Genomic DNA, 26140 nt, shown 5'->3' with positions numbered 1-26140 from the left:
AAAATAGCATCGTAGCGAACGATACGAAGAAATGCAACCATACAAATGAAGAATATGCAGGCTACTATACCTATGATATTGTATTGTTCCAATTCAATGTAACTTTCAATGAAGTTAATAAGTCAAGAAATTTTTTAGCTCCTCGTTAGTATCTCTCCAGCTGTCGGCCTCACGACGCTCTTAAAGTCTTTTTTACCAATTCGTGGGGTCCCATTAGTCTAGAAGGAGCGGTACGAATGGATTTTCAAAGGCAAACTGTTTTACTCTGTCAAGAAGTAAGCTCACCCCTTTTAATTACTTCAATACATTTTTGTCGGATCTGACAATCGATACATCCACACCCTATATCGACATAAATTCACCAGAGAACTCCATCGCGCGCAGTTTCGACTCGCTGCAAACAACGGATCGTATGCTGTCCACATTTAATTTTCTTGTAGTTTAAGTAGCTGGATATCTGTTCAATAAACTTCAAGTTCAAAAACACTTAAGAACAGTTAAAGTTCCAACATTCAACTGCACGTTGCTGGGGCGTTAAAATTTTTCAGTCAACGCTAAAAGATTCGAATTATAGAAAAGTGTTTATTGAGCGTACATGTACATGTTACAATAATAAGAGGTACAATTTTGATGGATTAAAGTTTCGTAAGTATACCATTCGAAATAGGTTCAAACTTCTCGTTCATTTTGACTGACTAGCATATTAGAAGCATATATATGTATTTAAAATTAAGAATAACCGTTAATCAACAAAGCACATACAGGGTACTGACACTATAGATAGAAATAACAAAATGCTTTTAATAAATAGATTCAGTAAATATACAAGATAAAATTAACAAATCAGTTTGCATGTTAACCGTCAGACAAACCCTGGAAAACATTTGTAGTGCCTACAATTTATTGATACATATTTCTAAATTTGCAACTGCCATAAAATAAAGGACGTAGTATACTAAATTTTGTTTCACTGTTCATAGAATTAAAAAAATTCGTTTTGTTTCTTGAGAAATTACGAATACTATCCATAAATTTTGTGTGGGCTGAAATACTGCCTGCAAATTATTCGAATTGCAATGAGTTTAGCTATACGTTGTTTGACGAAGAACGATGGCAACAATATCAAACTAATTATTTCTTAATGTTAAGCCAGCCTTAGTTGAATCCGAATTAAAATTACCACTAAGTAATTATCTATAATAATTGTTAAGAGAAAAATGTATACAGCGTTAAATAAATATTGTTCTGCATAAAATATCGCTCGCTTACCAGCTAACTAGCTCAGTTTCATAAAAAGTACTTAAAATAGATTCTATCCTAACTTTTCGTATTCTAATCTAAATTTTGTTTTACGAAATTTGCTACAAATCTGCTTGGTTATAGAAAATGTATATATTTATATCTTGAGAACAAGCTCTGAAATAAAAGCTCAGATACCCTAGACGTCAGAAACTTGTAGGAATGAGCAGGCGGTGTAAGATGACTTGAAATTAATAATTCTTTCACTAGAGACAAGTAAGATCGTTAGAAAAAGAAATGAACATTTTGCGCCTAATGAATCGTATTTATTGCGAGTCAAATTATAATCAGACCTTCATGTTGCTAAGAGTTGATGAAATAGTGACAGAAATGGTGGAAGGAGTGTTTCAAGACTCTCGAAGAATTTTGCTTTCTCATTCCCTACCAGCTGAATTTTATTTTAAAGCTTGTCCAAGGATATTGATAAAGCTAATTATTAATGTAATTATTGTAGATGTGTAACTAATCTCGAATACTGAGTGACATTACTTGACAATGTTGTTTAGATTGATTACATGAGTTAGATCACATGAAGTTTTAAATAATTCATTTACTCTGGCAGTGATGAACAGAAGATCTATCATTGAAGGGAAGCCGACCACTGTTGCTCATGCTACAGAAAAATGCTTCAATATCATAATAGATCAATTGATTGTATATTTTTCGGTTATACATTTCGAAATAAATAGCTCAGAAGGTGATAGGTCATAACTAGATAAGTCGTTCAATCGGTTCTATGTTTCAAGTTCAGCTGTCATTCATAATGATATATATAATTTTGAGTTCAAAATATTTGATCGCTGCTGGATTGAATAATATGCATGACGTGCAACTCGTAGCATTATGACGAGTATCGTTTCTGGTTGAATTATTATTGCCTCAATTTTTTTCTCTTAATCAATTGAGAAAAAAAGACCAATCACGATAAAAAATTTACCTGTTTATTAGGATTAGTAGTACTGTCGATTCAGAAATACGTTCTGTGTTACTATTTACGTCTTTCAGAAAGACTTAACATTGTCGAATATTTGTAAGATATTTGTGAACCGATTAAAATAATGTGATATACTCAGATAGTTCATGATTGCATAAATGAAATTTCGGTATTGACTTATATTATTACTTATGAACTCGTTTTTGGCCAGGCAATCTTGGCATCGATTCGCTTGTAGGCAAATACACAGTGAGATAATTCTTGGGGGCATTCGTGATCACCGAGTAGCGTTTCTACAAAGTGAAAAATATCAAGTTAAATTACTGAACATTCATAAAGTCCGTGAAATCTTGAAATAAAACCCATGATTCTATAAACTCACCCTCGCCTTGGACTAATTTGAAGAGGCCATAATCTTGTGGATTTGTGCAACGAATCTTGTGTGCCAGAATACGGCATATTTCCCGAGTGTTGTTGTTCGGACGAACGGGCAAAGTTCTAGTGTTTAACGAACCATGTAGTTCATCTGGGATCAGTATTCTTAGTACGGAAGAGCAGTCTGGGGTTCCAGAGCCCTAAAATATCAATTGCATAGAGGATTGACATAGGTATGAAAATAACATAAGTAAATAATAGAAATTAATTTTTTTTATATTTTCATTTCATTACTATCAACATTCGGCAGGCATTGATGTACTAACATTTAATGTAGACATTGTTCCTTGGCTTGATTTGAAAGTTTTCAACACATGAACAGCACTAGACAGTGTTGTCAGGTAATAACCACCCTCTCCAGTCAGCAGAGACGGATGCAGTAAACCCCACATGTATTCTGCTTCAACTTCAGCTCCCCAGACTCGACCGCGCACCAACACCCAGACCAAAAGTGGCAGCAGGTCGTCAGCTCCCAACACAATTTCACTGTCTGAGTTTGATTGTTTTACCTGTGAATGAAACATGATATATTTTAAATGAGGTTTCAAGGTTTAATAAAGACCATGGTCATACCAATATCTGTCTGTAACTATTGAAAACCTTTTGAGATTTTTTAAGTGTGAAATTGGTTCTTACAGAATTAAATATTGCAGATATAGCTGCCAGTAGATTTTCTAATTTATCCAAGGGAGAATCTGCCTTTTGCAGACGGTCGATATACTTGAGAATGATCTCTAGGTTTGCTTCACTTGGTGGAAAGAGTTTTGGCTAGAACAAATAAACAATTTTGTTTAATTTCTTAGCTCATTTCAACATTTTTGTACTCAGTATCTTGTTAATTACCCGAACTCCTAGTTCTTGAATATGTTTTCCATAAGCGTACTGAATACTGTCTGCCAATGTGCGCAAGGAACCTGTCGCCGTGTAATGGTCCACGAAGAGTCGATACACGTGTTCTTTGAGAGGTCTAACGACGAGACCCATCATCACTCCTTCCAATATAGCATCGAGGTTCAGGAATTCGTTTGGCTTTAGTTTCAGTCTTTCCTTCTCAACTTCCTTTTCAAATTCTCTTTCTCCGTGTTTTACCAAGTAGTTTTTCATACCAGACATGAATTGCCGCATGTTTCTCATGACAACATGCGGACTGGCCTCCTTTCCCTCTTTTGTGCATTGAATAAAATTATCAATGTTTTGTGAAAATGTTGTCGTTTTATCTACGGCAAGCTGCAACGCGTAACAACGTATTGTCGATCCTGTTCCTGTTTCTCGATTTCTCAAAGCTTGAAGTCTTGGAGGTGCTGAGAAGAGAGTTAAAATGAAAAAAAATTAATATCTCAATTGTCAGCGATAAAACCATGTATTAAAAATTACTTCAAGTTATTATTTACGATCTTACTTTTTAAAGATATTTTAAAAGAGGACCGTATTTTTTTACATGTATCACGAAACCATTCTTCAACCAAATGAAGTATGTAACGAATTCTAGATCTAAATTTAATTTTTATTTCAGTAGCACGCATTGAACAATTAATTGTTGTCAGCATGGTACATTTTTCTGGAATTCGGTTTAAAAATAATAGTTCACTGTTTACACTTTTAAATGCACCGAAGTTTTGTTTCACATAAATAAAATAATTTATTATCATATGTCATACATCACATCATACGATTTTCAAGTGAAATAACTTTGGACAAATCAGCTCCAGCAGTTTATGTGTAATAAAATGTATTTAAGCTCATTTCAATACTGGATCATAAAATATTTATAATTTATATTCGGCAGAATAAAGATTTAAGTTAAATCAAATAATTTAACCACGAATATAATCGTAGAAAAATTTCACTTAGTTTACATGTCAAATATCACTGCGAAATTTTGTAGATTCGAAAAACTGACAATAAAGCTATAAATGTCACCGGTACTTGTATTTGGCAGAATAAGTCACAAGTATGAAAATTTTTTGAATATGTTATTCACAAATTATAATATTTTTCAGCAAAAAATCGGGAAACCATTGATAATAGCTTGTTCGATCTTTTCACTCCGAAATTACACGCGTCAAATACTCCGAGAGAGTTCGAATTTGTTGCGTCGAGTAGCCATGAATTTTCAATTACGACTGGATCGCCTTTGCCTAGGAACATCTCGAGGAAGACAATTGAACGTTGGTAGTGACTAAGTGTACTTTAGAACTTGGTGGTGGGGATGAAGCAGATGTTTGAAATCGAATTGTAAATATAGATGATTTAAACCAATAAACCAATTTTTTTATTATAGGGTGGAAGTAAAATGCAGCTTTGCTATTTGTATACTAATCTTTCTCATGCCGCGGCACGTGTAGAAAGAGATCGTGTAATGTTACGATTATCTTCATACATAATAACATTGAATCGATGAAGTGCAGAAATGAAAACATTGCACATTATAACGCCAGCACGCGTCAAGGCAAATTACAGTACAGTGATGAAATACAGACGATTGAAACTAGTTTACTTATTAAATCTTTGCTCAGACAAGGGAGCCTATGTACATGTATTTTACAAAACTTCACACGATGGAACAAATAGCGCGTAGTAGAATTTTATATTAATCGTCGTGATATTACACCGGAAGACAAATATAATTCTACGGAATCTTGTAGAAAACTATCGAACAATAGAGTCCAAAAGTCACTAGCAGTGGCTTTGTAAAGTCTTGTTAAGTTAATCAGGTCAATATTTAGATGATGCAACATTCGTTAAAGTTGCAACTGTTGTAAAAAAATAAAAAACGTCGTTCAACAAACGATTTCTTAGTTGATTAGTTTTCAAACCTTTGAATCGTTCGTATTGCGATACGATACTGCGCAGTCGCTTGACAATGATTCTGAATGAGAGTTGAACTCTTCGTGCTCACTTCAACGGTAAACCAGAATATTCACTTCGCGCGCGTTTGTCGATAAATATGAGCAACGTGTCAAATAATAGAATTTTCGTATCCAAAGCGAATAAACTATTTGAATTAACAATCTTGAACTCACGAATTCTTGGTGATATTAAAATTGGTGGTCGAAGTTCAAGGCAATCATCTGTTTCGGAGAATTGTATGAATGTCATTATATCTCAATTTGCAAACTCGAAACTGTGGCATTACGTTGTCTCTATCATTGTCTTTGGATTCTAAAACAGGCGTGTATTTTCCGTCCAACAGTTGACGGATACAGGTAGAAGAATAACTTTAATGGGGCTTAAGACAGGTAGATTAAGTATTCCGGAGTGAAAATCCAGTAATTCGTAAGATTAACACGGGATAAAGTCCAAACTCGAGGGCTTAAACCGATGACGTGTCGTATTCGAACTGTTCAATTGCTTGAAACGCACTTACGGATTACATTCAAACGCATTATTAGTATATTTTTCTTGTAGCATTCAAACAATTTACAACTAATGAAATGACGCTTTTTACAGAAATCTTTCAAATTTGACAACATCCGTTTGCTTCGTCGCTAGGGTGGTGAAGAAACGCACCTGTTTGCAGATTCCAATGAATAAATTACAGCAAGCGTCATTCTACGTTGCTCAAATTGATGAATGGTAAAAGAAAATTACCTGGCATAACACTAATTTACTCGAGAATAGCAACCCCGTAACTAAACCGCATCTTTCCGCACACCTCTTATAACTAAATACGCGAATATACTTGTGTTTGCACTGGTAAATTTCAACTCACATAAAAGTGGGTCTAGACGTTCCTTGAAGCTTTTGTTTCGTTTTATTCTTTCAACGTCGCTTTCGTCAGTCTCTAGCATAGTTTCCCATTCGGATGGATCGTAGGCACGAAGATCCATGCATCTCCGCGAATCTGGTGTTTCAATTCTCTCATTTCTTTCGTTTCTCTCATTCCTCTTCTCAACGTTATCGTACGAAGAATTCCGATCGCTGCCGAGGGTTTCCATGGCATCCGGAGGTTTTAGAAACTCAGGGTACCTGCACAAGTAATTGCAATGAATGGCTTATCGAGCCTTTTATCGATTTCTTATCAAAATAGTACTAATCTCATATCGAGCAAATTATCAATGTTATCAAACAATTTCCATCACGACATGAGTATTTATTTTTTGTTACGAATAGTTCACTAATTGCCACAGTTGCGATGGGAAACAGCAATATTTGTTACAATGTACGTTTATTGACTGAGCTGATATAGTGCAGTAGCAACTAAACTGGTTTTGTTTTGAATAGCTAGAAAAAAGGATAAAAGTACGGAAGACGATTAAAACGGAAAATGGCAGTGCTACTCTGGAATCGATTGATTTTTATCAGAAAAACTATCATTCTCAATCCTGTGCAAGTTATTATTCAGAAATATTTTATACCTTTGAAGTATGATACTCTGAACAGTCAAGGTATTTCCAACAGCATCCCTTTCAACATCGTCGTCTGGGAATTTCCTGGCCATATCTCCGTCATAGTCAATGTCACAGTCATAATCTGGTTCGCATTCTTCTTCTTCATTCCCTGCGAGAATAAAACAGCTGATAATGTTTAAGATTTCTTATCTACATTAGATTACTCTATAACTTTGCGTCGTATCAAGTAACAATGCTCAGACACGTTTTCTTGTCACTGCGTTTTATCGTCGCGGAAATCACAACTCACCGATAAATTCCCAGCTAGAATCGACAGCCCAGGAAGTGTCATTGAACATTTTAGTTCTGACTTTAGGTGGCTGGACTGGTTTTGCTCTAGGAATTTTTTTGATCTCTCTGACACCCAGACGCTTGGCTAAGTTATCTACCGAAGAAGATATCAGCGGTGTTTTGTCCTCTGCTTCCTCGGTATCATCCCAATCTATGGGATGAAGCTGATTGGCATTCGCTCCGACGGGGGTTTGAAGCCAGCCAGGCTCGCTGTGACGATATTTGCTTGACACAGGAATGTTTCTCGGACGTCTTCGAGCCACGATTGCCGTACTTTGAGCTATCGCATCAGCTGGTTCTGCGTAAAACGGACTACCCTGCTTCGACTCGGGCGTCATTGGACTGCTGCTCTCAGATTTTGCCAGCATCAGACCCAGCTTATTTCTTGGAGGTGTCGTTGTGTTTGGGCTACTCAAAGAATTGGCACTGCCTGAAAAGCCACCGAGGTTTTAAAAAAGTTGTTGGAAATGGAATGTGGAACTGAAAAGGTGGCTGAATACATTTGTACCCTTATTGGGGGAGTGACTAAAAAATTCTCATGTTTCCGTCTCTACGTATCCATCAAGAAGAATTTCATCGTGAAGCGTTGAGGGTGAAACGAGTCGAGAGAAAATTCTGCAGTCAATAGATTGGAAAATGTTTACTCACAAACTCTGGAAAGCAGATCCGGTCTTTTTCCCATTCCGTTTTCCTCCGGAGAACCCGAATCCAAACATTTTAGACCGTGATTTTCGACGAAGGGTTTAAAACTGCTGAACTCGGGACTGGTAACTTCTTTGTAGCTAAGTTTCTCCGTATTCCCCCCAGCGATTTTTCTGTCGTTCCTCAGTAAAAACTTCTCCTTTTTAAGGAGGAATTGATCGTTTTCCGACAACCTCTCATTGGCGCATCGCTCGTTCAGATCCAACGACCTGTCTTGGATATTAGCGCGATCATTAGAGTTGATCAGTCGGTCATTCGGGCTGGTGATCTTGTCATTTTTCCCCGATTTTTCGTTCGGGGACCAAGTGGAGTGATTGGATTGATCGGTCGTATTCCAAATATCTTCATAGTCCGATATTTTATCTCCTGGAGAGCTTCTGTAATACGAGTCTAATATGTCGGATTCCTGATAATGCTGTGAATTCTTTCTGGCCTCTCTGTCTCGTCTTCTCTTAGATTTACTCGTTCCAGAGGGTGTCGTTGGTGACAGGACATTGGGCGTTTTCGAGCCAATGCTCGAGACTATTTTAGAGCTGGGCGAAAGTATCGGGGTCGTCGGCGATAGTGGCGATTTGTTAGTAGAGATGCTCGACGTCAGCGATTTGTTAGAATTCATACTTTGAGGACTGAGCAGAGAAGTGCTTGGATCCGACGGTGTGTTTTGCTGAAAGATACGACAAAATACACGATTCGTAAACAACATGTGACAACTAGTATTTTTAAAACTGCGGGGCAGAGAAATCGCTCACAACTTACCAGCGAAGTTCCGACGTCTCCATTTTGGTTTACATTAAAGGTGACCGTAGTCGTCACGGTGAAGTTACTCTGACTCTGACTAATCCCGGGTTTGGCCCACCGTGGAGGCGGGGGTGGGGGAGTTTTTACATTTTGAACGAGAGTTTGGTTGTCCAAAACAATACCCTTGACCTCGGGTATAACGGGTGAATTGGCGTTAGAAAATTGATTGAAATTCGCTATATTTTGATGGAAATTCGATGTTGACGACGACGTGTTAATTGAGAATTTATTATTTTTCGAAAATTCCGTTATACTTTTAGAAGATTCGAAATTAGCCTTCGCCTCCGAGGGGCTGAGAACGTTGTTTTGTACATTGTGAACTACCGGCGAGGGGCACCGAACGCTTTGTACCAAATTTGGCGAGATCAATTTTTGAGAGAGTAATTTGTCAGCGGGTGAGACTACTTTCTCAACTTTATCTTTTTTCGTATCTAACGGCTCGTTAAACGTCGTCAAGTTTAGCGTGTTCGGGGGCGTAGGCCTCGGTTGTCTCGGTAACGACGACTGAAATGATGACGTCGCTATCGTGTTCGTCGGCGACGAATTTGCTGCTAGGAAAAAAAGAAGCAAAAAAAATTTACACGTTGATCTAATTTTAGAAATCTTTTAACCAGCTTTATTCATTAGCTTATTTCAATTCAACTCACTTGTATTATGCGTCGAAATTGGAGCAAGATTGAGAACTATACTTTCCGTTGTTGGCGTGTTTGGATTATTGTTGTTACCTGTAGAAATACGCGTATCAATTATCATTCGTTTCATTCATCAATGCTAAATGCAAATTTTCATTCGTATGTTCAGACATCTTGTAATGGAGATAATATTTATACACATGTATATATACATTATACAGGTATATAAAATGTGCAGTAAATGCAGCGGTTAGTTCATTAACGCATCGTGTTGAATACTCGTGATTAATTACAAAAGATAAACTCACCGCCGTGGAAGCTGCTCAAGCTTGACGTATTGCTGCTGCTGCTTTCGGGAGGTTTTGGATTAGCCATTGGATATCTCCAAAACTCTTGGCCCAAAAGTGCGAGTGATGAGAGTTGTTGCCTGTTTTTAGCCTCGCGCATTGCCCGTGGCAAAGTAAGCTGCACGGGTAATTCGTCACTGCTTGCAAGAAAAAAAAAAGGTAAAAAAAAAAGGACGAAGAGAGGAAAAGCGCGATTAACATAGATAAGCAATTTATACCGATTTTGGCAATATCGGTGAATTAATGTGTAGTACTGGTTACAAATGCGGATAATTATCCTAATGAATAACCGATAATGTATACGTAAATGGATTTGCTCACCAGCATTGGGAATAATGCGCTATCAATGAGGGGATATTGTCGAATCTATTTTCACTGGTTTCCAGGCTGAGCTGGCCCCTGTTGGCCTGGATCAAATAGTGCTCGATGTAAGGACCCTTGCCTGAGGGTAGTCTCACCGACAAAGCCATTGTGTCGCTTTGACTGGATTGCCGTACGACGAAATTCTGACGAAAAGAAGCAAAACGAAAGTGAATTATCTGTTAAAGAGGCATGAAAATAAACAGGATCCGTCCTAAACCTTTCATCCTCAACTATAAACGCATTTATAGTAAAAAAATAAGAAGAGAACAAAACTGTGATTACAAAGTCAAAGTGAAGTGAAAAAGAGAGGTGAAACGCGCCGGTGAGGGAGAGTTCAAAGTATGTATAATGCGTGTATTTACAACGCCACGTACGCTGGAGCTGTTAACAAATTGCTTTCGGTCTGTAAAATGAAATTGCCGTGTTTGCTTCGGCGGTGTCATGAATAACGGATGTACGGATATTTTGGAAGAAACATTGCATTTTTTCAACGCAGGTATTCAAGCGTGACGCTACTTATAACGAACCGCGCATTACAGGTAAAATGCGAAAAACTATCCTGCAGAGTATAAAAATGTTTAATTGCGTTGAAAATGGCAGATAAAATAACTGTCATCGAATTAAATAATGCTACGCAACGAATGTTGCAACGTTTTAATATTGAATCTAATTGAATGGTACAATAAATTGTGGAATTGTAGACGGAACACTTGTCGTTTCAATTCAAGAGAAAATGCGGATTGCGCTGTTCGGTGCAGCGTGTTATAATAACTCCTCGGTGTTCTTTTGTACTTTCAAATCCGGTGGCTTTTCCCCGGTTCAAAAGTTTTAGACGCTGCATTTCGCCATTCCTACGCTATACTAGTATACATATAGAGAGATTAATTGTCGAGCCAAGCGGCATTGTTATTTGACCGTTCATTCAGCGAACATAACAATTAACGGAGCTTCAAACAATAGGCGAGACGTACAATGCTTAAAAACAATACCTCTCATTCGAAACCTGCATTTCCACGCTGATTACGAGAGCTTTTGTTTTTCCAACTAGAGAAAAAAAAAAACAATCACGGATAAACGAGAAAGAAAAACTTGCTTCTCGAATGCCGCGCAAAAATCGGAAGCATTATTCGCAAGCAGACATTTCCACGTGGTTTAGAAATTTTCAACTCATTCTCACCGCAGTGGATTACAGATTGTACGTAAAAAAAAATAATAGTAGCAGAACAAACCGCGACTGGAACTCGTGTTGAGTTGTCAGAGTAGAAACCATCAAGATATCACGTATAATATTTTCATAGAAAAAGTTATGAAATAAGAGAGGCGCGGGCGTTTCCTTCGCGTTAGATCATCGCGCGTGATAAAAACTATGATACCGAACAGTTAGAATTTAACAAACTATGTCAATGCCAATCCCGACGTGCGAAAGAGCTTTGTCTCAAAACAATGACGGGTAATTATGAGAGTCGAGTTAAGTGGCCCCTGGTGCTTGGCAGAACAATATTCAAGACAAGATACGATAAATATTTCATCTTTCGTGAGATCTCAATACAAACGTACTACGCGGTAGCATTCTGAACGTATACATCCGACGGGTGAAAAGTTGGCAGTAAAATGGCAATTACACAGGAACAGCATACTCTATAAACATATATACGTTATCACTCGATTAACAAACAGAAAAGGTAGGCAATTAACCTAACATCTCCCACGGGATAGCGGCGTTTAATCTTGATAGTCGTTTAGATTATGTTCTGGACAGAAGCCAGAGACTTATACTAGAACTTTTCGTTTGATAGTCTCTACACAAGAGCAGCTCGGATATCGCATGCCGCGGGTGTAACTTGCGGACGCATATCGGGATTAAGTTGTAGCACTCACAGAGCTTTTCCTCTCTCTTTCTCTCTCTCTCCCTCTCTATCGTCGCAGAGTTTGCCAAACGGTGAGCGATAAAATTAACGTCGCCTGCCAAGAGAAGAGGGAAAGAAGGAAAAAAATAAAAAATAAATGAAGTAAAAAAAAAAATAATGCAGAAATATTCCGCAGCCCTTTATTCCTATACGTGCGTATATGTATATATACGAAGACAAAAACCGTCGCAGACTCAACGTAATCTTGTTAAGCCCCCGAAGTGAAGCCCTCCTCGGCAGTCTTTCAAGAAATACGCGAAAACGTGGAAGGGAAAAAACTAGAACTCGAAGGGAAGAGGTGGAATAAATTTTTTGTTTAAGAATATAGATCATACGATACATTCAAGTTTTGGAACGCGATTCGCGTGGTAAAGTATAATATCAGAAATATCGTACGCATATTATATCTCATCGTTCACATTCGGCGTTATTATAGCTTTGTTTCATACTGTTCAATTGAACTGCAGTGAAGATGTTCGTTTTTATCTGATATTCTTTGGCTCTACGTTCAGATACGATTGAGATGTAATAATCGACGGAGAGGAGCGCTAGAGATTAGCATTAAGATTTCTAGGTACATGAGTACTTACACCCTCTTCTTTTCCTTGCAATAAGTGGAATGCCCCGGCCCTCTGAATGCCTGGAAGGAACCATATCGGATGGGAACGAATGAGCCTCTCGATCAGGGTGATGTCACAGGCAACTTCGCTTCCCGAATGATCCGAGGAACTCGCCGAACTTCCCGTACTGCCCGATCCTTCGGAGGAGAGCGATTCTTCGCTCTGAAAATATTGTTGTAACATGTTACAGCTAGTAAAATACTGTGATAAAATAATAAAGTATTACACGAGGGTTCCTTCAAGCTCAAGTTGTCAAAATTTTATCGCATCTTTTGTCTCGTATCCTGCAACAGCAGCAGCGAGATTAGCGCGAGAGCTGATCTCGTAAAATGCGGCTTATGCCTGCTTCATTACGCTTGTTGCGCGGCGGATCTCCTTTTAATTACTGTGTGTTACTAATTACCATTACGTGAGTACGGGGGCGGGGAACGAGTTTCCGTTCACTAAATTGCCCGTCGACTCTTTCTCCCGTCTAGACTTCTTCGTGACGAGTAGAATAAAACAATTCAGCGCATGGAGGATTTTCGTTAGAAAGTTTACTCTCGTTTGAAAGCCGCGCAACTATTCCGTAGTTCATGTATCGAGAATATATATTTCCATCGTCCATGTGTACGTATTAAAGCGGAGCATGTTTGAGAAACTGTAAAAGTATGATAGAACACCGCAGGTGCATTCGACGACGCTTCGGATATTTTATTCTTTCGCGCGAATATGTAAAAGCACCTGCAGCTGATTTCACCCCAGGGATCCGGATCGTTCGAAACTATATAAAAACGATAGTCAATATTCGAATGGAATACGACCAACCCGCCCGTTGAATACATATAAAAATGGCCGGGGAATACGGACATTTGAATATTCCCGTTTTGCTGTCATAAAAGTACGAGTAACGTTTTTCAAAATGAACCATTTTTAAAACCGAGTTATACCCGCGGTAAGTAAAAATCAGTGAAAGCTATAATTGCAAGGGGAAATAAGAAAATCGACGGATTTATCTAGCAAATTTCTTTGCGATAATATCACTATATCCTTATCGTATTATGTCGTGCATAAAATGCCGGGTGATAGCAAATTTCTTAACATCGTCTGCAAATTGTGATAAAACTTGGTGCCCGCGGGATGGAGCCGCGGTATATAGGAATATCATATACTACGGTATTAGAGTGCATTGTCACCGACCCCACGTAGGATTTACACTTCGAATTGCGGCTTAAGGGGGTGACTCGTGTGAAAATCTCCATATTTATCATTGCGGCTGCCGGGCGATTCGCACGGTTTTTAGCTTCGGCCTAATTATTCAAAATTATTAGTTAACTGGGCGGCTATGGTTATGCAAATCGGGGAAACCGACGATGATAAAATGTTTATGTATGAAGCGCCTGATTGTCGCGTACATCGAATCGACAATTATGCGCCGCTTTCAATTCTAGTCAATTACGAATTCGGCGTAGGATTTCGAGAAAGAATAAAAAAGTTAAGCGCGCAAAAGTAGAGAGTGAGGAGAAGGAAAAATTGGAGGCAGACGCGAACGAAAAATTAAGAAATCGAGAATTTCGTTGTACAACGGCTCATAACTGACCCGAAAAACTTGGCTTCCGGCATCTTGAAATTAAATTTGCACGCGGGTTTCATTAAATTCAACGTTACATATATATATATACATATATACATACGTACTTTGCGTAGGCAATTCGTCACCGGCTCGCGAAGATCGTATTTTAATCAGAGTTTTTGTCGCGAGCTTCCGACGACAATTTGATCGATTGAAATTGATCATAAAGTGAGAAGAAGCCATTCGAGTCTGCTCGACGTTGAAGCAGTATTGAAACGAATTAGGGTAAATGCATTTGATGGCAAAAGTTAATTAAAATTGAAGCAGCGCCTGCAGTTGAAAATCGAAGTGGGGCTTTACCGCATTGCCAAACTTTTGATGCTTTTCCCATGATCAGTTTATTACAATCGCAATATTCATACTAAAATGCGCACAATTTCCGCCTCTTGTTGCCTCTCGAATTTTCTGTAATTATTCATTCCTTATTTTTCTATTACAAAAGAATTTTGATTAGACAATTTGTTCAAAGCACCGTATATTCGGCAAACATTAACGGAATGCGAAACAAGTTTTTTCTTTTTGCACGTCCCTAAAATTTTCCGAGAGATGGAAACTTCGCGGATCTGCAATTAAGGGATTTGCAATTAGCTTCGCGTATACGGCTATTTAATTCGGCAGGCAACTCACGTCCGCGTTAAATCCCGTTACGTATAAACGGATGCTGTTCCATCAGTCTGAATTGCAAATGAAATTAAATGAAGTGTAATTCAAAATCCGTAACAGTTTTTCGGGCTTTCACAATCCCGGCTCGTTAAGCTTGGCTCGAACCGTAATTCACATACAAAATAATATGTACATATTTAGTGATAACCAGCGCGAGGAGTCGACTTTTATTCACATTCTAAACTTTGATGACAAGAAAAATAAAAAAAAAAAAGAAAAATGTTTTCCGACAACGCAGGTATTATTTCAACCGCCCGCTTCGTTCCGATAATTAATATACCAATACTCCGCGTGTAACGGCAAACGACACCAAGTATTATTTACCTGTACGTGATGCAGTTGTGCAAGTTGTAGATGTTGCAATGGAACAGGTAGCGGTGGCGGAGTGCTCGGAGAATTGATGACCTGAACAGTGCCATGCTGTTGTAAGTAGGGTTCCAGGAATACATCACTCCTGCAATAAAATCAAGACCGAAATGATTATTCGCTACTCTCGATACAAATAGTTAATTTATTAACAGTAAACGTCACGTGTTGCACTGCTGCAATTTAACCGCGCATTATTACCACTGTCGACAAATTATGCTGCGGTAGGAATTGCATGCAACTCTTCGTACACAGTTTGAGAAGGTATATTTAATTTTTATGTTTTATTCAAAAACGGTACGAGGTTTGCGGTAAAGAAATTCGCTCGAATTCCATCAATCACGACGAACGGAACGTTCTGTAATAGATAGAGAAAAACAAAAAAAGAAAAGCAAGTGAACACCTATTTCCCCGACGTTTCTATATACGAATTCAAACGGATCATTTCATCTCCGGAACGATCCATCAGAGCTTGATGCACGGCGCCATGAGTATCTGGAAGATAGCGTACTATGGATGTCCGTGTAACCGGCGTATAATTTAGGTTCGCTCTGGAAGACGCCGGTAAGGGGGGCCGGTTTCACGATTAGTACCGATTGCTGAGGAAATGTGCGTAACACGCTGCTGCATCCATGCGTGTAAAGTAACGGTAGCGCGGTACCACGAACGTTGGATCGGCATAACCGCTCTCAGTTTTAGCCTCGAATTAACGTCTACAAATAATACTAATCCAATTGCATCGGTAACAAAGGGTGGTTTATATCGCAGGTACTGCAGTACACATCAGTCGGCACAACGCCGACTAGCCCTCGCGACTTCCTTAAAGCGTTAATTCCCCTCCGCATGGATGGAGTAATAACCCCGTCAGTCTATACGTATATCTCGCTCTTTCACAAGTTGCCTCGAGCAACGTTTTCTATCATACTCGTACACACGCGTGAACCTCCTTCGAGCGATCAATGTTCACCAGGATGCTTCTTTTCTTCCTTCTTCCTTTCCCCGTTTTATTTCACGTTTTCACCGGCACTTTCTCTCAAAATTCAACCCCCCCCCTCCTCTCTTTCTCTCTCTCTCTCTGTCTCTTTTTTCTCTTCCTTCTTTTTATCCGCCCGAGTCACTCCGTACATCGGAACCAGAGCGAACTGCACTGGTCTACAGACACCGCAGACTGCACGGATTATATCTATAGAAATCCCAAGCCCCCTCATATTAGCGAGTGGGTCCCGCAACTACGTCCAGTTCCCTGAGCACGGCGATAACGTGGCCGGTTAACTGTCGGGGTGATTGAGTCGAGTCGCAGCAGGGTGGTGCATAGAAAATAGTAGTTATGCAGGACTTGCCACCCCATTGAATCTTCGGGTTCTAATACGGTGCTTACAAAAATTGCGTATGATTTGAATGTTGCAGTTTGCTAAGAAATACGATGAAAAATTGCGACAAGCTTGCGTAACAACCTCGATTAATCCTTAAAGTAAAAACATAATTCTACCCGCAACATATTGGATTGCTAGGTACATATCTACCTACTCAAGAGCGACTAGTCGACTGTTATACAACTACCTATCTGGATCAACATCTGTGCAGGCAACGAAGCAAGGACACTGCGTTACGCGAGTTATGCAACGAAGCTGTGTGTTATCATTATCATTATCATTGTTGTTATTATTATTATCAATATTAATATTATCGTTGATATTATTATATCGCCGCTGCATTTGACAGGTGACATTCTTCTCGTGGACCGCTGCAGCAGTCTCGCGTTATTTCTCGTCGGTGTGGAGGACGTGTGTTCTCCCCGACTCGGTTCCTCGTCGACGTGTCGGAGGCTAGCCGGTGGCACGGGCCGCGACTCCCGGTGTGTTGGTCGTCTGTGAGATCAGTTGGGGGTTTCCATGGAGACGGGAGGTTCTCGACACGTGGTCCTCCTCCTCCACAGCCGGCGAGTCGACCTGCGCTGGCCGAATCCGCAGCGCGTTCCGCGTGCATCGCCCGATCCGCATTTTACGTATTAATGAGGCCTGAATAGAAACGCGACGAGGGTATGCAGCTCGCTTTTTCATCTTCTTCTGCATCCCCTTTCATCTTCCTCGTGCCGCTAATTCTCCACCTCCTCCAAACCCATTTCGCAAACCACCTCGCGAAAAGCCGCGGTGTCCTTTAACTCGGAGGACCTGAAGGACTACGGTCAATTTGTTTTGAAAAGATTCCTTCTTCTTTATACGCGGCAACAGCAACAGCGGGTATATTCCGGTAATCTTTCTTTCTCCCTCTTCAACGGCGATCCCATCCGTCCTCAGCTCGGCGACGAGTGACTTCTTCGTCCAGGACGATTATTTATTTTCGCCATTTCCGAGGACTCTATTATACAGGGCCAGGAAGGGGCGATGCGTTACTCGTATAAACGCGCCTTTCTTCTTTCTTTCTCCTCCGCAGCTGTTATACAACGACCCTCGATTCACAAATTGGCCATCGTTTATTTTAATAATCGGGAAAAATTTCAATCGTTACCATGTGGAGCGAAAATTATCAAGACTGATCACACCGGTTATAGCAATGAAACAAAAAGATAACGTCTCTGAGATCTTACGATTATTCCTAAAAAATTTTTATGTGATTTACTTGGAGAAGGGAATTAGTCGAGCGTGAATAAGTGAAATAACTTTAGGTACAAGACTAAACCTAACGCCGTATTCGCGTCATGAATTATGCCCGATACGTTTATACGTACCGTAAATCCCCGCGAAAAAAGAGAATGGAGAATATATGTAGGTATAGCCGATTGAAAACCGTGGAGTAAAAATGATGAGGGGATATTTTGACGGTTGGAAATAACACGGCGAGCCTGTTACGAAGCTGATAGTCGGACCACCCCACGTATTACATTCGTGCTAATGACACTCGGCCGGAAATATAGCGAAGGTTCGTTTTGCGGTGGTGCGTACGTCCAGAATTCCGAAATCCAGTTGGGATACGAGGACGTCGCCTGGCGTCGCGGAAGTCGTGCGGATAACAAACGAGGAAAGGACGATCCGTCGCTTGTCCTTTCGCTACGTAGGACGTAGGGGTAAGGGTGGAGTGGTCCGTCGTATATTTGCATAAATAAGAGAACGGAAGTTCAAACTGTGTCTCTCGGCACAGAGACAGGGTTTGTCGTATATGTATATACTCGTGCGCTGCAGCGAGCAGCCTTCGGTATTCAAAGCATGAACTTTCTTCGAGGCTACACCGCTGCAGAAACTTGAATCCTGTCGGAGAGAAGCGCCAGCCGCGTTTTGCCTCGTTACAATTGGAATATATATATATACATACATGTACATATATATATACCTGACACGCACATCTCGTTGTAACCGCGTTTGAATTTCACGACGTGAACTTTGTACCAATTGCCTGCAATCTTTTTCCATAAACCACGTTCTCAAGTTTTATATATGTAACTAATACTGTACGCGGTGTTAAATTACGCGATTCTCGTCACCTAAGTTATTGGAAAATTTTTACTATATCTACAAAATTTTCATACGAGTTTTGTGCAATGAATTTTGAAACTTGAGATTCGTAACCCTCACGAAGGTGACAGAATTGTATCTGAAACCGAATGACTCGTATACAGATGTTGATCGCATGCTAATATTTTGACTTCCGACGTCATTCGTAGATTGCAAGCAATTTTCCAATAAGTGCGCCGTTTAGCGGTAAATAAACGAAAGACCGAACTGACTATATTTACGTTCAAGTTTCGAACGAATGTTTGTCTTTTATTTAATTTTATTTTGTTCAACGCACGTCACTCCCAACAATTACTGCAATTAGTGCTACACTGATTGCACCAATTATTGCCGCTTGTGCCAATTCCACACGACGTAGTTCCAATTTTCGGAAACGTTATTTCGCGCGAGTCGCACGCGTCCAGTGCGTAACTGGGATGACGCTATAACGAATGCAAGTAGAGCAAACGATGTGGTAACGTTCAATTGTCGCGGCAGTTATACGTCACTACATGCGTATACGTATACATGCGTAAGATACACAGGCTTATACAGTATGCATCAAACGTATAGAAGAGTCAGAAGCCGTTGCGTTTCGTCGGAAAGTGGAGCAAATTCGAGAAGCGAAAATGAACACGTACCGTAGGCTTAAAACGTCGTAGTTTCGAGGTTTCCTTTACCTCGTAAATTACATTCGAGACGTCGTAAAATGGTTAAAATATTACAGTTGCGAGCTTTCGACGCGAGTAAATTACCGAGCAGTAATATATATATCTATACGTATGCATGAGTATATACATACATATACATATAGGTATATATATTGTTATAAAGGGTGAAATCATCAATCACCCGTGTTATCGTTTTTCCAATGATCTAGTAGTCGTCGTTGACTGTAGCTTTCATACGTCATAAAATGAATAGGGTTGCTGGTCAACAAATATTATTGTAAAAACAGTCAGTTTCTAGACTTTAAAAAGAGAGCTTCGTAATCAAATACATCCATTTTCTTTCTAAAATATTCCTTGTTTTATGAGACTTCTTTGGCTCGGCGTTCGCTTAAATCGCACAGAGAACCCTTTGATTTTCTTAGTCCTTTCTTGATTTCCCCCGTTGTTACAATATATATATATAAAATTATTTATACAAATACATGTGTGCGTGTGTATATATATATATGTTTATACACATGTATTCGCATAAATAATTTTAAGGACTGTTTCGAACAAGACAGAAGAATTTGTATTCCCTGCTACTCTTAGCATGGAAAATGTTGAAAGGAAAAAATTCCGAACGAGAGGCGAGACTTTTGAAGGTAATTTGTAACCGCAGTCGTACGCTTCGCATCGACCATACCCTTTTCACTCCTCAGTTTTCCCATTTTACATCAGTAGGTACATATACCTAGTGGCCGTCGTATTCTGCAGCCGTGAGATGAAAGTTGAATAACAGGGATACGGATGTCCTACCTCCTCGCATTAGTTCCGAATAAGATGACCTCGACACGACGAGTTTCTTCTTCCGGTCGTTTCGCGCACGTTCTCCAGAAACCCGAGCAACTATGAGCGAACCGTCGTCCGGTTGAGTTTAATAAAGAGCAAAAGGGTGTAATAAAAAAGTATAAGAATAAAAGAAAAAGAAAAAAAAAAGAAAAAAAAAGTACGAAGAAAGAAAAATCCTGTATACCGAGGTAATTCTCGCCACTCGGCAGCAGCAGCAGGCGGCTGATGTGTTTTCAATTTCCCCGACAAATTTCCAATCTCGAAGGAAAACGAATACCGCTGAGTGACGTCTGATTTCGCATTTTTCGAGCTGCGGTAAACCGCGAAAAGGGCAGCAGCCATCGCGCATGGTGCCGTGCAGAAAACGAGAATAAAGTGCATACAGGGAGTTGAACAAGATCAAAGTCACAAAGAGAACAGGCTAGGGTACATCGTACACCATGCGTGTACTTTATACGCGCGGTGAACGTGAGGTGTACCTGTAATAAAAAAGGGCAACGGGATGCCGTTTTATTTCACAGTTGAAATAAAATTGGAGAGTCCTCGTCGTCGGGATTGTTCGGGTAGGGGTGAGGGGGAATAAAACGCAGGGGTGCATCGGTGGTCTGCGCGAGTTGGCCACGTTTTTTTCATCCCTCATCGTCGGCACCAACCTTTGATGTTAGAGGAACCATTTTTCATCTTCCCTTTACACCCGCTGCACATCTCGGTAAAACGTGTATAAGGACGTATTTCTAGGTGGCGAATTCGACGGAATATTTCGTAGGTCGCAACCCTTTCCGTGAACGCAATGCAAGCGTAACACCCCTCCCGCTGCTATGAGCTGTCCCGTGTAATACATACAAAGCCATGAAAATCCCCCCCCCCCCCGAAGTACAGAAGCGAGTATCTCCCGGGGGGCAATCCCCGACTCTCCATCATCTCGATTTCCGCCTCGTTCTGGCGCACACCTATGGTTTTCTGCACGTGTGTACCTACCTGTGTATGTAACGGTTGTAACCGAAGTACCGGGAGCACATCTTGAGTTACAGACGCTCGAGGCTGCAGCGCAGACCGCGTTGGCTCAAGGCTCGCGCGATTTCGTATCGTGCTTGCAGGAATACGGCATTCGCGCAGGGCTCTCGTAGTAGGTGTTCAACCTACGCCGGTGTCGAGGCAGGCCGGTTTAAGTTTTAATTACCTGTCGGACAGGCGACACTTTGCGAGCCAGCCTCGCCTCACCGTCTCTGCCTGGCCACTCGATGCCCCGATTCGCTTCGTACGTCGTTCCCGATGCCGGTGTACATACTCCAGCCTCCGGATCGTCCTGGTCCACCTCCAAAGTGACGTCATCTTTATCGCAGATTTTATTACCCACCGTCGGCCCGCGCGCACTTCCCTGCTTACGGCTCCCTTATGGCCCTATCGCTCCGCGATGATGTGACATCAAACAGCCTCGCTAATCAATAATATCCAGAGCGAGGAAATATCGCTGGAGCTTTCTCTCACCGCCCCCTCTCTATTTTCGATAAAAAAAAAATATTTCTATCGACTATTCGATATCGTTGCACCGAAAGCTTCACCGTATTTTCGAACCCGATACGGATATAACTTCGTTGAAAACGTACAATGATTTGTGAAAATAATACCCATCATTATTCACTGTTCTCGACCCGCGCTATCGATTACGTTACACACTCTGTGATTTTTACTTACTGCCTGAACTTCCAAATGCAGACTGTTATCCTCATCTCTCTCCCTTCGTCCACTTTCGAGAGAATGTTCGTGATAAAAATACCGGAGAAACGAACGAGCGAGTATGATATCGATTGCAGCGTGGCGGTATAATAAGTAAAAAGAGAGTAGGCAATCACTCGCAGATAAGGGACTCGGTAATTTCGACGCCATGTTTAACCGTGACGTGGTAGTGGAGGAAGTTGGGAGTAGGGTATGTGTAATATGGGTACTTTGAGATGACGATATGTTTCGGTAGATTAGAATTTGCTCGTGACGAGGGAGAGAGAGAGAGAGAGCAGCAGGGTTAAAAGTTGAAAGGTAAATCGATCGGGGAGTTTTTTCGCTCAATGATCACGCAGGACCTTGGAGAAAATTCTCGAGACGTTTAACAACTCTTTACGAATCCCTCACTCGCTCAACTTTTCCAATCTCTTCCGCTGACTTGTGTGTACGTAGGTATATGTATGTATGGTATAAAGGCACGTATAACGTACCGTGTAGAAAAGTTTCAATGTTCTCTTCTCCTAATATTGTTTCCGCGATGAGACTCCATCCGAAAAACAAGGTTATATTTTAGACGATATATTCTATACCCGGGGAACGAATTTTCCCAAAATTAATTATTTCCGCTCCTGCAGGTTTTAGTTAAGGACTGTTGTTCGTTGAAGAAGTTTGACAAAGTTTATATTCAATTTCGCCAAAAATACGGCCGTCCAGTTTTGTACTTTCAAAATATGAGTGAAAAATTACTCGAGGAAAAGTACGCCACGTTTCGTAAGTACATTTTCCGAATCGTTGTCTGTCGAATAACTCATGAAAATCGATGTAAAGAATCACGTCACGTAATTGTTGTGCTTTCTGTCAACTCGTGTGCAACGAACGACGGTGCTTAAGATGGGTTTTCGCAGTTTGCTCAAAAGATGTTTACCGTTCCAGTATACGAAACCGGAAGCCGTTTCACGCAACTTGGAAATATGAAACGTTATACGAGAAACAAGATACAGCGTTGAATAAAAACAGGACAAAACAAAAGAAGTGTGTCTCTGTATGGTTATAGTAACTTAAAAACAACCATTGGGAGAGTATAATGCTGGATTTCTAGCATGACAAACAGAGATGACAAAAACCTGCAACTGTCTAGAGATGAATAACAAGAACCTCGTGCAGGTAAGAATAAAAAGAAGAAATGATTAATTTACGCAGCGTAAATTAGTTCCATTGGGAAATCCGGAGAAGGAGAAAGAAGAATTATTCCCTTGCATGAGATTACGGACGTTTTTGGTAAAAAAAAAAAATAATAATAATGAATCCTATCTACAGTCCATTCACCGTAACTGTAGACTAAGCAGCTTACGCGGTAAGCAGCTTAACTTAAGAATAACTTTAAGGGCTTCGAAAGGCTGCCGGAGGAGGGTAGCTTACTCACTGTTGCTATCATATTTCAAATTAACCGACACTGATTAAAATCGATTTCGATTATCGTCCGATCCGCCGCCTTCATACGAGACGATTCCACGCGCCTCTTGGATACTTTCAAGAATGATGATTTTTTTAATCTTTACGTACCGATTAATATAAATTTCATTTATTTACCTTTTAACACCAATTTCCGCGTAGCGACCTCTCGTTGATCTGACCGTGGGTCTTGCCGAATTCTGATTAGTGTACAGCGTCAGAATGTCGTTGTTGATGTTGTTTATAATCGGAGGTAACATTTTTTACAAACACTTCATCAAACAGATTTTAAAAAAGTAAGAAAAGTTCTTCCTTGTCAATATTATTCACGATACAGCGTCATTTCTTTCTTACTTTTTCAATTAATCATTATAGAGTGTTTCCGTAGCTTCCGTATTACGTGGAACAAATTTAACACGAACGGTTAACGTTTAAGTTATAGGAATGCTCCTTGATCTGTGAATATATTTTTGAAAATCTTGTCATAGTTGAATATCACTCTCAACATTTCGTCGCACGGTTACAACCTCAAAGCTCCAAATTGCCATTAATCCCTTCCAGTTTATTTTTCCGAAAAACTTCATTCCAGTTCATCCATCCGACGACCGGATGAAATACGAGGCGGAGGAAGAGGCGAAAAACTTTTCGTTTGACGGTGAAAAATAAAATAAACAACCAAATAAAATAAAACATTCGTAACTCTTCGTTAATTACTTTCCGTTTTTCTTTTCTTTTTCTTTTTTTTTTTTCTTTATCTCCTACGCTCTTTCGTTTCCCAAAAATATTCTTTCATCATAAAAATCCAAATATACATTATATATATACATTACAGCGTCACGCATAACCTTTTTTTCCGTCTTCCATTTCACTTTTTTTTAATTCATTCACATTTTTAGTTTCGTCGCGATGATTGCGTAATGGGATGAAAGATGAATATACCGTTACTTCTGTACGACTCGATGCGGCGGGGATAAGTTTCCTTGACGCGACATTTCAAGCGTGAAAAATCGAAGTAGTTTCATCAAAGTCACGGTAGAAATTCAACGAACGTTAAGAAGAAGCGAGATTCAAGGCGAGAGTTTCAGATCTAATTTCGTTAACCGGAGCAAACTGGCTTTCACTCTCTGTCTCTCTCCCTCTCTCTCTCTCGACATCTTAAATTTTCACGCGACTTCCCAGGAAGAATAATATCTCGGAGAAGCGCGGGGACAGCGAAGGGACACCGCAACTGGAACCTCTCTAAATCTCCCGACCTCCTCTTTCTCAACTCCAAAGTCTTAAGCGGTCCGGCCCAAAACCATTTGCAGTTAGTTGCCCGGCGTTTAGAATTTCGCAATGCAGTAGAAATGAAGCAAAACGGCATAAATAATGAACCTCGGTTCGTCGCAGATTGACTTGTGTAAATTTACCAACACACTTGTTGACAACGCGCGGACTCTGAACAAAACCACCGCGTGAAAGTTGGACAGTGGAAATGATAAATGATATGATAATATGCCTCCTAGCTAGACTGGGCATATTCGACCTGGAGAGAACTGCTGCGCCACCGCACCTTCCACTCGATTCAAATGACTGAATGAAAAACGTTTCATGCTGCAGAGTTTCGTGTTCATCGTAAGGAAACCGAGAGTTGTGAAACATTTCATTCACCGTGTATAATACCGATCAAACATTGCTACGTGTCCCAAAACATTTTCTCGTCTTTTTCAAAGACAAAAAAGTCGCGAAGGTTTAGGCAATCGGGTTTTACTTGCTCTGGGCAAAAGGAAAGAGAGACGGCAAAAGAGATAGATAGATAGAGAAAGAAAGAGAGAAAGAAAGAGAGAGAGAGAGAGAGACCTGGTCTCACTGCAAAGTAAAATTGGAATGATAATTAAACAGATCGCAGAGAATGAGCCGGCGGTCTTGGTGTTAGGAATCACGATTTAATTGGATACGCGTTTGATTTGATCCCACACCGATTGCCGTCCCTTTTTCAGCTTCTTTACGTTCTTGATATATACGCCTACTCGTGTCGCAGGTGAAAAAAAAGTAATCTCAATTCGTAGGAAAGTTTTCTTCATTTTTCCTTCATCAAAGCCGCAGTGAAGCTGTAATATTAACTTCTCGAATCTCGTGCCCTCTCCGTGAATTTCTTATATCGTAATTTGAAACTTTGAAAGAATAAATATATATTTTTTTTTTCATCGTTTCTAATTAAATTTCCCCTCCGTCGCGTATAATTATTCACACAGCAACTGTTAAAAAGTACCTAAACAAGTTTTGAAATGTAGCAACGTATGTAGTTTTTATTAATATATTATTTATACCTTTTTTATCTCGGCTGTTAAGCATACACGCAATTCGTTGACACGGTCAGGCTTTTTATTTCTAGTCACTCTTCTTTTCCGTTTATAAAAACAATTACATATCTGCAATCGAACGATAAATGCGTCGCTGCCCAAGCCGCTGCCAGCCAAGCTGTTTCATACCGACAAAAAGATGCAAATAAAAGACTTGAAGTGCTGATTGAGCAAGACGGCGCCCGTACACCAGTCCGTTGGTCGTTGGCACACGAAATTAGGTTTATGACGAAGAAGATATGTAATCGGCTTTTCTCTCTCTCTCTCATTATTTTCG

At 40.1% G+C, this 26140-nt stretch overlaps 1 protein-coding gene across 11 annotated transcripts in view; it reads right to left on the bottom strand.

Moving 5' to 3' along the window:
* Positions 1–562: 562 nt before the first annotated feature.
* LOC124185069 (protein sprint) overlaps positions 563–26140 on the bottom strand; it is a 101077-nt gene continuing 75499 nt past the window's right edge. For 5 of the 11 annotated variants that reach the window (XM_046575421.1, XM_046575428.1, XM_046575429.1 and 2 more), the window contains 15 exons: positions 15319–15448; positions 12690–12881; positions 10151–10335; positions 9791–9969; positions 9498–9575; positions 8809–9401; positions 7999–8716; positions 7310–7780; positions 7027–7168; positions 6381–6637; positions 3512–3969; positions 3305–3436; positions 2935–3177; positions 2616–2808; positions 563–2526 (listed from right to left, as the gene is read on the bottom strand). In XM_046575421.1, the coding sequence (XP_046431377.1) occupies positions 2423–2526; positions 2616–2808; positions 2935–3177; positions 3305–3436; positions 3512–3969; positions 6381–6637; positions 7027–7168; positions 7310–7780; positions 7999–8716; positions 8809–9401; positions 9498–9575; positions 9791–9969; positions 10151–10335; positions 12690–12881; positions 15319–15448 (4075 nt within the window). In that variant the 3' untranslated portion in view covers positions 563–2422. Of the gene's footprint in view, positions 2527–2615; positions 2809–2934; positions 3178–3304; positions 3437–3511; positions 3970–6380; positions 6638–7026; positions 7169–7309; positions 7781–7998; positions 8717–8808; positions 9402–9497; positions 9576–9790; positions 9970–10150; positions 10336–12689; positions 12882–15318; positions 15449–23659; positions 23978–26140 lie in introns of all 11 variants that reach the window. The other 6 variants (XM_046575426.1, XM_046575425.1, XM_046575427.1 and 3 more) reach the window with 4 other exon arrangements.

The sequence above is a fragment of the Neodiprion fabricii genome, chromosome 6 (assembly GCF_021155785.1).
Source record: "Neodiprion fabricii isolate iyNeoFabr1 chromosome 6, iyNeoFabr1.1, whole genome shotgun sequence".
In the NCBI taxonomy this organism is placed as follows: Eukaryota; Metazoa; Arthropoda; class Insecta; order Hymenoptera; family Diprionidae; genus Neodiprion; species Neodiprion fabricii.
This window is presented reverse-complemented; position numbering and strand designations above follow the sequence as displayed.